This window comes from Trichomycterus rosablanca, chromosome 5, assembly GCF_030014385.1.
Source record: "Trichomycterus rosablanca isolate fTriRos1 chromosome 5, fTriRos1.hap1, whole genome shotgun sequence".
NCBI classification, from domain to species: domain Eukaryota; kingdom Metazoa; phylum Chordata; class Actinopteri; order Siluriformes; family Trichomycteridae; genus Trichomycterus; species Trichomycterus rosablanca.
In genome coordinates this window covers 40,171,799-40,186,479 of record NC_085992.1, presented here as the reverse complement: position 1 = coordinate 40,186,479, position 14,681 = coordinate 40,171,799, and the positions used below count along the sequence as shown (strand labels likewise).

General features: G+C 41.5%; 1 protein-coding gene across 2 annotated transcripts in view; it reads right to left on the bottom strand.

Moving 5' to 3' along the window:
• The window catches only part of zgc:171482 (zinc finger protein), a 174,652-nt gene that overhangs the window by 61,594 nt on the left and 98,377 nt on the right, over positions 1 to 14,681 (bottom strand). For both annotated transcript variants that reach the window (XM_062995190.1, XM_062995191.1), the window contains one exon: positions 3,980 to 4,139. In XM_062995190.1, coding sequence (XP_062851260.1) covers positions 3,980 to 4,139 — 160 coding nt within the window. The remainder of the gene's footprint in view (positions 1 to 3,979; positions 4,140 to 14,681) is intronic.

The window sequence follows — 14,681 nt, the reverse complement described above, 5'->3', positions numbered from 1 at the left end:
AAATAAACGTATCCAGGTGTTAGAATGGCCAAGTCAAAGTCCAGACCTGAATCCCATCGAGAATCTGTGGAAAGAGCTGAAAACTGCTGTTCACAAACGCTCTCCATCCAACCTCACTGAGCTCGAGCTGTTTTGCAAGGAAGAATGGGCAAAAATTTCTGTCTCTCGATGTGCAAAACTGATAGAGACATACCCCAAGCGACTTGCAGCTGTAATCGCAGCAAAAGGTGGCGCTACAAAGTATTAACGCAAGGGGGCTGAATAATATTGCACGCCCCACTTTTCAGTTTTTTATTTCTAAAAAAAGTTTAAAATATCCAATAAATTTCGTTCCACTTCACGATTGTGTCCCACTTGTTGTTGATTCTTCACAAAAAATTACAATTTCATATCGTTATGTTTGAAGCCTGAAATGTGGCAAAAGGTTGAAAAGTTCAAGGGGGCTGAATACTTTTGCAAGGCACTGTATATACCCACCAAGCCAGCTCATGAAACATGACTTCCTTTATGACTCGACAGTGTAATATAAGCCTATAGTATATAGTAAATAGAATGTGCAAACTAATGAAATTTTTTAGTGAGTTATGACTACATGTATATATCCATACATATATGGACCAGGCATAATATTATGACCACTGACAAGTGAAGTGAATCACACTGATTATTTCTTCATCACGGCACCTGTTAGTGGGTGGGATATATTAGGCAGCAAGTGAACATTTTATCCTCAAAGTTGATGTGTTAGAAGCAGGAAAAATGAGCAAGCGTAAGGATTTGAATGATTTGAACTAGGGCCAAATTGTGATGGCTAGACGACTGGATCCGAGCATCTCCAAAACTGCAGCTCTTGTGCGGTGTTCCCGGTCTGCAGTGGTCAGTATCTATTAAAAGTGGTCCAAGTAAGGAACACCAAGTAAGGAACACGGTAAACCGGCGACAGAGTCATGGGCGGCCAAGGCTCATTGATGCACGTGGGGACCCGTGTGGTCCGATCCAACAGACGAGCTACTGTAGCTCAAATTGCTGAAGAAGTTAATGCTGGTTCTGATAGAAAGGTGTCAGAATACACAGTGCATCACAGTTGCAGGGCTGTTTTGGCAGCAAAAGGGGGACCAACACAATATTAGGAAGGTGGTCATAATGTTATGCCTGTGCAATGATCTGTGTATTTATGCACAACCCTACACAATCTGTACTGATATTAGATGTACTGAATGTATGCATTCCTACTCGCTATTCTGGTTAAGGGCTCAAATAGCTTGTAGCTCCTCATCATCCTCTCTGTGTTGGTCTTGAAGAAACGAAAGATCTCCACCATAAGAAAAGCTAAACTAAATCAGTGACGGAAACCATAGGGAAAACCTCTCAAAAAAGAACATCTGGATGTTTCAGAATGCTCCTAGGAAAAAAAGTCATACTGTTTTGACAAAAAATGCATAGCAACACCAGATTCTCATCCAATCTATGAAAAATAGTGGACAGTAGTGGGACCTCAGGGCCTGGACAACTGTTTTATATGCAGCTGTAGCTTTTCCACATTATGCTTATGCAAACCTGCAGAATTACATTAAAATGGACAAAATGTTACTAGAGTATAATTCTAGCTATAAGGAGAAATAATAAAGTTAGTGTTTACCCCTGTTGTGCTCATGTCCCAGTGAACCACATCAGTCTCCCTTGTCTCCATACAGTCTGGAGCTGGAGCACTGGATTGATTGCTCTGCTAATTCTGAGTTAATTACCAGGCCAGAGGGCATTAAATAAAGCCTGCTATATCAGTGCCCCAACAGCCAGAGCTACACGCCACACAGGCTTTACTAGTGCAATCCACAGATCTCCCCCCCAGTTATTCCAGCCAACTCTGATTCATTACCCAGTGAAAGATCACACCACTGAGAGACTAATTCTGGCCTGTGGAGTATTTTACAGTGAGCTGCTCCACTGCCATAGCACGTCGTTTCCCAGCTTGAGAGTGGTGGATACAGCATATGATCACTATGCTGACACAAGCAAATCCAGACTTTGAGACCAGCTTTTACTGTACACACTGTACACAAAACATTTTTAGCAGAAGTGCTAAAGTGCACTTAGAAGTGCTGAGTGTTCTTAGTGACAGAAGTGTTTATCCAATAAATCCTAGTCAGATGGATATATTTTAGCTAACCTTTACTTAACCTAGTAATCAAATATTTTATGTTTAATGTTTAAAGGTGGGTAGGGTGGATAGCACTGTCGCCTCACAGCGAGAAGGTCCAGGGTTTAATTCCCAGCTCATGTCCATAGTCCAGTCCAGTCCAAAGACTGTAAGTTAGGTGAACTGGAAATACAAAATCGCAACTGAACTGATGAATCAGGTTGTAACCTGTAGCTACCTGTTCTGTCATAAATGTAACCAAAGTGTAAGATATGACATTACAATTTTAATGAATGAATGAATAAATAAATAAATAAATAAATAAATAAATAAATAAAGGTGGGTAGAGTAGCCAAAATTTTAGCTAATATGCCTGTGATTAAAGTACTTATTACACACAAGACTTTAAGAAAAGTAAATGTGAGGCAATCTAACAAAACAACATTAGTATTAGGGCCACTGTAATAAAAAAAATATTATTTTAAGTTTCGATTTCAAAAATAAAGTCGAAGTAATTTGGAGATTAAAGTCGAAATTATTTTGAGATTAAAATCGAAATATTATGGCCATAGCAACCTCCTTTTGTTAAAATGAGGGATGTTCATGATTTGGTAAAGTTATGTTTTCGTATCGGTTTCACAAATAAAGAAATCCCCAATCTCCTGTACATCAGCACCAGCGTGTTATTAGTATAAGGACGCTGAAACGACTTTGTAATAAACTGTTTATTTAGAAGAACGTGCGCCACCGGTGCGCTCGGCATCTGCGTCGTCGCCGGTACTTCAACCGAGCCTTATGGACTCGTACGATAAACTAAAGCCGTATGGCATCGATATAGCTGGTTGCATTGACGGGTTTAGTTGTCATGACGTGGATGGAAGTGTACAATACAAACAACCACCCAAAAATAATCACGGGTTATTGGATAACCAGAGTAACACGCACTGGAGGCTGCCCTTAGCGCTTGTGTGCCAATCCAGGTACTGAGACACGTGCTTCTCTGAACTGACAAGCCCACGACGGCTGCACACTCTTTGGCCATAATATTTCGACTTTATTCTCATAATAATTTCGACTTTAATCTTAAAATTATTTCGACTTTATTCTCATAATTTCCACTTTATTCTTGAAATTATTTCGACCTTATTCTCATAATCATTTCGACTTTAATCTCAAAATCATTTCAACCTTATTCTCATAATCATTTCAACTTTATTCTGGAAATCATTTCGAGCTAATTCTCATAAACATTTCAACTTTAATCTCAAAATAATGTCGACCTTATTCTCATAATCATTTCGGTTTCCTCCCACAGTACCACAAAACTTGAAGTCAGGTTAATTGGAGACACTGAATTGCCCTATAGGTGAATGGGGGTGTGTGTGTGTATATGCGTCTGCCCTGCGATGGACTGGCGCCCTGTCCAGGGTGTTACTGTGTGCCTTGCGCCCATTGAAAAGCTGGGATAGGCTCCAGCACCACCCCGTGACCCTAATTAAATAAGCGGTTAGGAAAGTGAGTGAGTGAGTTTTAGTGCTGTTTTTCTTCTGAAGTTATGGACGCTGCATTTAATTTGGTTGGAAATGGTGACCGTCTCACCTTTTTTAGTTCAGATATTTCAATACTATTTGTTTTGTACTATTATCTAAAAAAACAAAAACAGTTGAAATGACTATCCATACTTAGGACTGACCTATTTTGCATCAAAAGCATATTTAAATACACAATCATTTCAATTATTACTGGCCCACACTGAAGTAGCAGTAAACAAAACTATAATAATAAACACACACTCAGATGTTAATGATAACGGTAAATAGACAACATTCATATGAATCTGACCTGTGGGGGTAGGTAAGCTGGGCTGCTCTCCCAGAACAAGCCGTATTCTCTTGGCGTGTGTTTTACCCTGGTAGTGTGACTGAGCCACGATGGCAGATGTGAAGAACATATTGCAGAGCGTGCAGCACTTGTTTCTGTCCACCTCATTCTCAGCACTGTCCTGTACGATTAGAAACAAAAGGTGGACATGATCATACGCTGCTGGGACTCTCCTGTAATAACATGACCATCAGCTGTAAATATGAATTTAAAAGAGAAGCAGGTTTGTTCAAACAAATATGTAAATATGTAATGGTCAGGACCCCCACAGAGCAGGTATTATTTGGGTGGTGGGTCATTCTCAGCACTGCAGTGACACTGACATGTTGGTGGTGTGTTAGTGTGTGTTGTGCTGGTATGAGTGGATCAGACACAGCAGTGCTGATGGAGTTTTTAAACACCTCACTGTCACTGCTGGACTGAAAATAGTCCATCAACCAAAAACATCCAGCCTACAGTGCCCTGTGGGCAGCATTCTGTGACCACTGATGAAGGTCTAGAAGATGACCAACTCAAACAGCAGCAATAGATGAGCGATCGTCTCTGACTTTACATCTACAAGGTGGAGCAACTAGGTAGGAGTGTCTAATAGAGTGGACAGTAAGTGGACACGGTATTTAAAAACTCCAGCAGCGCTGCTGTGTCTGATCCACACATACCAGCACAACACACACTAACACACCACCACCATGTCATTGTCACTGCAAGGCTGAGAATCATCCACCACCTAAATAATACCTGCTCTGTGGGGGTCCTGTGGGGCTCCTGACCATTGAAGAACAGCATGAAAGGGGGCTAACAAAGTATGTAGAGAAACAGATGAACTACAGTCAGTAATTGTAGAACTACAAAGTGCTCCTACATGGTAAGTGGAGCTGATAAAATGGACAGGTATTTTTAATGTTATGGTTGATTGGTGTATATTTGTAAAGAATATTAATTAGTATAATATGTGCAGTTGTTTTACAATGAATAACTGCATAAATGGGCTGTTAGTTGGCACAGCGGTAAATTGTGTTAGCCTAATACCAGTGGGATTCAGGGTGCCAATGGGTGTCTACATACAGACATGATTCCAGGCCACCCAGGGATGATTGGTTTTGCTGTGTCTGGTTCCTGTCAAGGTTTCTTCCTGTAATTTTAAGGGAGATTATCCTTGCCACTGTTGCCCTTGGCTTGCTCAACAGGGGTTTCTGGTCTGTTGGTCCTGGATTCTATAAAGTTGCTTTGAGACAATGTCTATTGTAAAAAGCGCTATAGACTACTGAAGTCGTGTGTAATTCTGTAGTCCTCGTTATGCCCATATTTAGTGACCCGGGTCTAAGTCAGATTTCCTATAGGAAAAATGAATGGGGTTTTCAAAAAATTGGCTCTAACGCATCCTGTGCTAAATAAACATGTTCAGAACCCTATACGTTTTGTCCTATGTACATTTTTCTCTTGTACATAACTGGATCCTCTGAATTACGAGGTTTTTAAAGGATCATAACACTAATAATGCTACACGAAAGCTAATGCTACTGCGCATTAATTAGACGTCACTGAAAATTTACGGAAAGAACAGCCCGCTTTTGTTGAGTACAACCAAAGGCGTAACACCCAACCATCCTTGCTTTCTACTTTAATGTAGCTAGCTACTAAAAATATAAACTAAAACTTGTGAATATCACTCCACTGTTACACTGGTGAATCACGCTGCTTCGTGCGGTTATTTAAGAGGCTTATACTCTATAAGCCTCTTGTGTCAATTCAGTGACGTCAATTCAGTGCGCAGTAGCATTAGCTTACATGTAGCAATATTCATATTTTGACTCTTTAACGACTTCGTAATTTAGAGTATCCAGTGATAATAGACAGAAGAATCTCCATAAAACAAAACGTAACAGCTCTGGAACATTTTTTATGACTACAGGATGCGAGAGAGGCAATTTTCGAATCTCCATTCATTTTTCCCATTCAAAATTTCTCTTAGACCCGGATTACCAAATATGGGCATAACAACATGGCGTGGACTACAATATGAAGACACGACTTCAGTGGTCTATACAAATAAATATGACTTGACTTGACATGATTGGCCATGTCTGAGGGTGGCCGAGGTCCTGCGATGGACTGGCGTGTTAGTACGTTATTGCGACTGTTGATTGTGTGTAAACCAGGACCACCAGGGTGGAGCGGTGGTAAAACATAAAAATAAATACATTAATAAATAACTAACTAAAACTGGCTTGATGGGTAGCACTGTCGCCTCAGTGCAAGAAGATCCTCTGCCCAGGCAGAGTGACCTGGATCCTTTCTGGGTGTGTGTGTTTGCCCTGTGATAAACTGGCGACCTGTCCAGGGTGTTTCCTTCTTTTCACCCAGTGAATCGTACCCACCGTGACCCTGAACAGGATACATCAGTGGTAAAACAGACAGTGAATGAATGCATTTGGAAAAATCTAGATTTTAAACATTTTAAATCAAGGATCAAGGATCAAGGAGGGTTTATTGTCATTCACATCACATGTGGTACATGAGGTGGAACGAAATTATGACCCAAGGTCCCAGTTACACCCAATAAAATATCTAATATATACAATACAAAAGAATAATCATAGTATGAAAAATATTTACAAATATAAAAAGTAGAAGTAAATGTAGAAATGTAAAAATGTAGAAATGTAGAAATGTAGCAGCAACATGAACAATAAGAGTGCATTTAACTTATAAGCATGGGTAGTAGAACTGAGTAGCAGCATAATAAAGTGACCAAGTGCAAGGTGCAAAGACAGTGTCTTATTGTGCGTAAATGTAAGGTGTCCAAGTGTACTCTGAAAGTGTCAGTGCAGAGTGTTTGGCGAGGTGGAGTTTGAGAGTCTTACAGCTTCGGGAATGAAGCTGTTTCTCAGTCTTGTTGTTCTACACTTAATGCTCCGCAGCCTCCTGCCTGAGGGGAGCGGGACAAAAAGTGAGTGTGCTGGGTGAGTGGGGTCCTTCATGATGCAGGTGGCCCTTTTCCTGCATCTGGAGGTGTAGATGTCGGTGGTGGTGGGGAGGCTGACTCCGACCGTCCTCTGTGCCGCCTTCACCACTCTCTGCAGAGCTTTCCTGTCTGCAGCCGAGCAGCTTCCATGCCACACGTTGATGCTGGAGCACAGGACGCTCTCCACCACACATCTGTAAAAGGAGGTGAGGACTGAGCTCCCGAGTCCGGCTCGCCTCAGCCGCCTGAGGAAGTAGAGCCGCTGATGTGCCTTCTTGACCAGACAGGAAGTGTTGTTGCTCCAGGTGAGGTTGTTACTCAGGTGCACACCTAAGTACCTGTAGCTGGAGACCACTTCCACCTCAGATCCTCCGACGTGCAGGGGGAGGTGGGCGTGTCTGCTCCTTCTGAAGTCCACGATCATCTCCTTCGTCTTCTTCGTGTTGATGCGGAGGTTGTTCTTTCTGCACCAGTCCTCCAGGTGTTCCACCTCCTGTCTGTAGTTGGACTCATCATTGTTTGTGATGTTTCCAACCACTGCTGTGTCGTCCGCAAACTTCACAATATGACAGCCCAATATTATAATATATTATATACAATATTACAATATATAAAATATATATATATACAATATACAATATTATAATACATTATAAGTAAGTTTTCCAGCCAGTGTAGGAAGCACAGGAATGCTCGGCCAGACGTTTTGCCTTTAGTTCATGCCAGGACATAATAAATCATTCATAAGCCAAAGTGAAAATAGGTCTTCAGACCAGTGTCCCAGTGGACATTATGCACACACACTATGTATAAATCCCAGCAAACATACATATACGTGTCCGACAGAGCTTACTTAGTACAGGAAACAAGTATTTGAGACAGAGACACCTGCCATACAGATTGACAGGGGGGATAGGGTTGCAAGAATCATGGGGTATGGAGGCATACAGGACTGTCAACAACGTTTCCTCTCCACACAGGATGCAGACTGTTTGAAATCCAGTTGTAGTGCCGGCTTGTACTGAGTTCTCTCTATCTTATGTATTTTTCTGAAAACATGGGTTATCATACACAAGAGGACCAAGTACCTATTGTTATTGTTATAGTTTTTATCTTTTTGCTTCATTTTAGTTGTCTTTTATTTGTTTTGATTAATTCGGGTCACCTTTACTTTTCCCTTTTTAATGTTTCTCTTTTGTTTGTGGCAGTTAAAATATTGTTTAAACCTGATTAAGCATTCTGCATATTGGGTCCAGTCTTCTCATTCTCGCTGGTACAAAGCTACACCTGCTGCTTCAGTGGTAATGCAAGACCCACCCTGTTACATTTTTAAGTTTTATACTGAGACCAAGCTTTACTAAAACACTGACTAATTCTGAGCTATTCACATTTACATTTTCGGCATTTAGCAGACGCTTTTATCCTAAGCGACTTACAGTACTGTGACAGTGTACAATCTAAGCAATTGAGGGTTAAGGACCTTGCTCAAGGGACCAACAGTGGCAACCTGGCAGTGGTGAGGCTTGAACCGGCAACCTTCTAATTACTGGACTAGTACCTTAACCACTAGGCTACAACTGCTATGACACCCAAGCCATTTCCAAGCCAGAAATCTACAACATAGAGTTAAGCAAATGTGGACCTGCTTTTGGGACCCTTTTATTTCAAAGCCAAAGACTTCAGCATCCCTCAGTGTTTTGGGAATGCTTTTCCACAAAATTTTGGAGTGTGCCAATTTAGTTTAAGGGGCATTTGTAAGGTCAAATTCTGATGCAGGATATGAAGACCTGATTCATAATTGACGGCAAAGCATATACAAAAGAATTCCAAAAACAAATGACATCACTTTTCTACATAGTCACCTTCCCATTTTTCCCCCACCGTCATACCAACTTTTTTTTCTTATTTATTTATGCATTTTCTCCCATTTTTCTCCCAATTTAGCCTAGTAAATTTGTCTTCCGCTGCTTGGGATCTCCGATTGCATTCAACAAAGGTATATTTCTTGCTCACGCCTCCTCCGATCCGTGCACAGACCCGCTAGATGGCGCCCAGCCGACCGGTGGCAATGCCGAGTTTCAAACCGAGGAGTTCCAAATCTTGGCACTGGTGTGCTAGCGGAATATCCCGCTGAGCCACCTGGGTGCCCATACCAACTTTTAACGGCATCAGCAAAAAATTTTTTTGGTTGGGCACATAGCCACCGATGCTTTCACATCATCATCACATGAAAATCTTCTTCCCCTTAAAGCATCCAAAAAGGTGGAAATCAGACCCACCAGGGTAGAGCGGTGTCATACCCACTCGCGACCCCTCGTACCCTCACTTTCACCCTTGGCTTGCTCAACAGGAGTTTTTGGTCTGTTGGTCCTGGATTCTGTAAGGCTGCTGTGAGACGTTGTCTACTGTGAAAAGCGCTATACAAATACATTTGACTTGACTTGACATGACAATCCTGTGATGGATTGTCGCCCTGTCTGGGGTGTGTTATAACATTGCGACCGTTTATTCTATAGAAACCAGACCTACCAGAAAAGAGCAGTCGTAAAACATGAAAATGAATAAATGAATAAATTGGGTAGCTCGGTGGTAGCACTGTCATACTCAGTGATTGGGAGGAGTGTCCACAATTTTTGCCATATATTGTAATGTGACAGGTCATACCCAGCACAAGTCCATGTTTTCCTTTAAATTTAAGTCTACAGAAAACAAATATGCACAAGTTCAGGTTGGCTAGGCACAGTTTTTGAAAAATTACTTCGACCTTAGTGTTTCTGGATCAGCGACATTTCTGGACGTTTATCAGCCCCACAAGAGCTCAGGGTCTGGCGTGCGTCCAAACTCCTGCTTCGCTCATGCCTCGATTTCTCGGGCAGCACAAGAAAAATAAGGTCAGCCTTAAATAAATGTAAGGCAAAGAAGCACCAGGAACTGTCCTTAATTCCTACCTGATTTCCTAAAGCAGCCTGATATACTACAAATACAGCAGAACAAATTCTGAAAAGCAAAAGATATCAGGGCTGAGTGCTTATATTTGCATGTTTTTTTTGTGCAATTTAGAATTTAGTTGGACAGTGGTAGCCTAGTGGGTAGAGCTTTGGCATATCATTTAAAAAGTTCAGAGTTTGAATCCCAGCTCTGCTATTCAGCCATTGTTGGGCCCTTGAGTAAGGCCCTTAACCCTCTCAGCTTCAGGGGTGCAATACAATGGCTGACCCTGCACTCTGACCCCAGCTTCCAAATGAGCTGGGATATGCGACACCTGAATACACTGATCAGTCATAACATTAAAACCACCTCATTGTTTCTACTCACTGTCCATTTTATCAGCTCCACTTACCATATAGAAGCACTTTGTAGTTCTACAATTACTGACTGTAGTCCATCTGTTTCTCTGCATGCTTTGTTAGCTTACTTTCATGCTGTTCTTCAATGGTCAGGACTCTCCCAGGACCACTACAGAGCAGGTATTATTTGGGTGGTGGATCATTCTCAGCACTGCAGTGACACTGACATGGTGGTGGTGTGTTAGTGAGTGTTGTGCTGGTATAAGTTGACCAGACCAGACAGAGTTTTTTATTTTATTGGTTGTTATTTATTTTATTAGTATTTTACCATTTTAATGTTTTACACACACATTGATTACATTCATAACCGGACAGATTGTCACTGGTTACACAAGATTCATTAGTTCCGAGTTCATTGTCAAACACAGTAATAGACAATTTAGTATCTCCAGTTCACCTCACTTGTACGTCTTTGGACGGTTTCAGGATGGGAGGAAACTGGAGCTCCCAGAGGAAACCCACACAGACACGGGGAGAACATTCAAACTCCACACAGAAAGGACCCAGACTGCTTAATCTGAAAATCGAACCCAGGACCTTTTTGATGTGAAGCAACAGTGCTACCCACTGAGCCACTGTGCCGTCCTCCTGGTTGTTAAGTGCACAGAAATTTCACCAGCATAGAAGTCGGTAGATGTCTGGCACTCGTATTTTCTCATCTCTGACAATGTAAAACAAAAAAAATTTCCTTCAACTGAGAAATTCTTCTACAAGACTCCCAAGTATCAAATCATATTTAAATGGTTGCTTATACATTGATATAAATAAAGTAGTATTAATGTCATTTAAAACAAGAATTCTGTAGCATTTACTTTGTATTAAGTTGCATAAATTACAGATAGAGTAGTTTGGTTACATTTTTAACATAGGGTATAAATGTATTTATGAGTGATAAGTAAGATAAGTAAGATAAGTAAGATTAAAGCTAAATGAGATTTCTATGTTAATATTTAATTAGGCAATACTTTCATCTGTGGGATTTTGTGTGCTGGATATGCCTCTTAAATTATTAATATGATTTTGTTTTTTTAAACTCTAAGTTGTTATAAATACCTGGAATAGCGTCTTGTGACCTATATGCAATAACAAGTGGCACATTTAAAAGAAGGGAATTACTCGCCCCCCCATCCCCCCCCACCCATTTTCCTCCGACTCTAGTCGCATCCAATTACTCGATTGCATTATGCTTCCTCTCTACTGATGCTGATCCCCACTTCTCATTAAGGAGAGCGAGACTGACACACGCCCCCGCCGACACGTGTGCAGTAGCCGACTGCATCTTTTCACCTGCACGAGGCGAGTTCATATGTGGATCAGCTTTGTGTACGGAGAGACACACTCTGATCAACGCCATCAATCTGCCAGCAGAGGTCGTAATTGCATCAATTATGAGGTCCCTATCTGGCTTCCCACCCTGTATGAACAACAGCCAATCATTGCTCATGTAGCTGCCCAGCCCAGCCGGATAGCAGAGCTGAGTTTCAAACCAACGAGTTTGAAATGTCAGCTCTGGTGTGCAAGTGTGTTTTACCACTGCACCACCTGAGCGGCTCCCCCCCCCCCCCCCCCCCCCCAAAATCTAACACTGCCTCACAACAAGAAGGTCTTGGGTTCAGTTTCCAGGTGAAGTGGTCTAGGTTCTTTCTGTGTGGAGTTTGCATGTTCTTCCAGTGTCTGTGTGAGCTACTAAAGTCCCTCCGGGTATGAGAGTGTGTGTATGTATGTATGTGTGTTTGCCCTGTGATGGACTGTCGACCTGTCAGGGGTGTTTCCTGTTTTTGCCCAGTGAATCATACCCACCGTGACCCTGAATAGGATCAAGAATTAGTAAAACAGACAATAAATTAATCAATGATTAAAAAAATAGTAAACTAAATATATACACACATGGTAGTATGTGTGTATGAATTATTGGCTGCAGTAAATTGCCTCTTTATATGATAATACAGATTTGTAATGGAGCAGTTAGTAACCCACCACCCATCTAAATCAGTGGATGTTCTATCAGGACTCTGGACATGTTTATTGAATTATGGACAGGGTAGAAGGAACAGTCAAATTCTGCACAGCAATATAAATGTTTCATAATATTTTGTGATATTTATACATCTTTATGTAACTGCTATGTAAAACATGGTTCATTACTACCGGTATGCAAAGTGCTATGCTCTAGAAAGCACATATTAAGTTACAGGTTACACAACGCTGAACATCATTCAGTCAGTTATTTATGGCTGGCACAGAGGTGCATCATGTAGAAAAAGTGCCACAAAGCTCCGGGGACCCAGGATTAACCCACAGGTCCAGATACTGTCTGTGTAAAATGTTCCGCTTTAATTCAAACCAGCATGTGAATTGCCTAATCAGTCATAATTGTGAGCTGCTTTAAATAAAAGCATCTGATAAATGCAGCAAATATAAATGTAAATATGTGTAAATAAATGTAAATAACTCAATGCAGAAATTAATTTTATTTTTTTTATTATTTAATTTATGCATTTTTGTCCTTGTTCTCCAAATTTAGCCTGGCCAGTTAGTCTTCCACTGCTGGGGACCCTAATCGAAGGAGGGTATATTTGCTTGACACACGTGCGCAGTCCACAGACCCCCTCTTATTCGCCCATGCTTTGGTGAACTTGTATGTAAGACCAGTCCCGTGCATGGAGAGTCACACACTGATCTCCGCCTTCCTCTACTTCTACGTATACAGGTGCCTCAGCCGACTAACCAGGGTTATTACACAACATCTGTTTTTTTCCCACCCAGCACACTAGTGGAAGATTGCTGTGGGTCTGCTGCAGTCAGTGCCAGTGGTGCCAGCTAGGAGACGCCCATTCGACCTGTAGCAGAGGGAGAGTCACATACTGATCTCCGCCTTCCTCTACTTCTGTACAGGCACCTTGGGCTACTAACCAGTGTCCTTACACAGCGTCCAGTCTTTTAACACCAAGCAGACTAGTGGGAGATTTTGTCTGCTGCAGTCAGTACCAGTGGTGCCAGCTAGGGGTGTCCAGCCGGACGGTAGCAGAGCTGAGATTGGAACTTCTAGCGGAATATCCTGCTGTGCCACCTGGGCGCCCTAAAGAAGGGCATTTTTAAATAACTCATTATCGGGCAGTGGTAGCTCAGAGATTAGGGTATTGCATTAGTAATCAGAAGGTTGCTGGTTCAAGCCCCACCACTGCCAAGTTGCTACTATTGGGCCCCTGAGTAAGGGCCTTAACCCTCAATTGCTTGAACTGTATTCAGTCATAAATGTAAGTCACTTTGGATAAAGGTGTCTGCTAAATGTTGCTAATGTAAATGTCACTAAGTGGATCCTCTATTAATTAGTACGTTCAGGCGATTAATTGTATACAATTAATTATATGTAATTAATCAGCATAATAGGATTAAAATTGGATGTCTAAAAGTGGCGTCAACTTCTCTGGGTTCAGAGGCATCTAGGATGGCCCATCACACAGTGGAAACATGTATTGTGGTCAGATGAATCAGCATTTCCTGTCTTTTTTGGAAAAAAAAATTGCTCCGGATCAAAGACAAAAAGGACCATTCAGACTGTTATCAGCAACAAGTCCAAAAGCCAGGGTCTGTCATGGTATGGGGTGTGTCAGTGCCCTTGGCAAAGGTCATTTACACTTCTGTGATGGCAGCATTAATGCAGAAAAGTACATTGAGATCTTGGAGCAACATATGCTGCCTTCAAGACGTCATCTTTTTTCAGGGATGTCCATGCATTTTTCAACAAGACAATGCAAAACCACATGCTGCACACATTACAAAGGCATGGCTGTGGAAGAAGAGGGTACGGGTACTGGACTGGCAAGTAATGTAGTCTCATTCATGACAGAAGTGCACTTTTGATGGCCTTGTTTTTTGTTCCACTGAGTATGTATTTATATTATGGAAAGAGGGGTTAGTATGACCTGTTTGGTGTTCATTGGTGTCGAACAGATACACGACTACAGTAAAAAAAAACCTCAACACCAACCACCTCCCCAAAGACAAAGCAAGCGTCTCGGCTGCTCGAACATTCTTTTTCAATCAAGTATAACAGGCCGTCTGTCTTTCCCTCTGTTACAGCTCATGCAGTGCTTGCAGTTGCGTGTAGAAGAATGTGTGTTTGTCTGTGTGTGGGTGAGATGGACAAAGTGCAAAAGAAAGTGTTTGTTTCAAATGTGTGATGCTATCTGTTACTGGCCATTTGTTTAAATATCTGTGCCCAGTTAGAACAAAGTTTTTTTTTTTATCTGTGTATGTATTTATTGTGCGCTTTATGGCCAAAAAGTATGAGGACACCTGAACCATGAGATTGTCAATTAATTCATTACTCACTTACTCCCTCATTCAA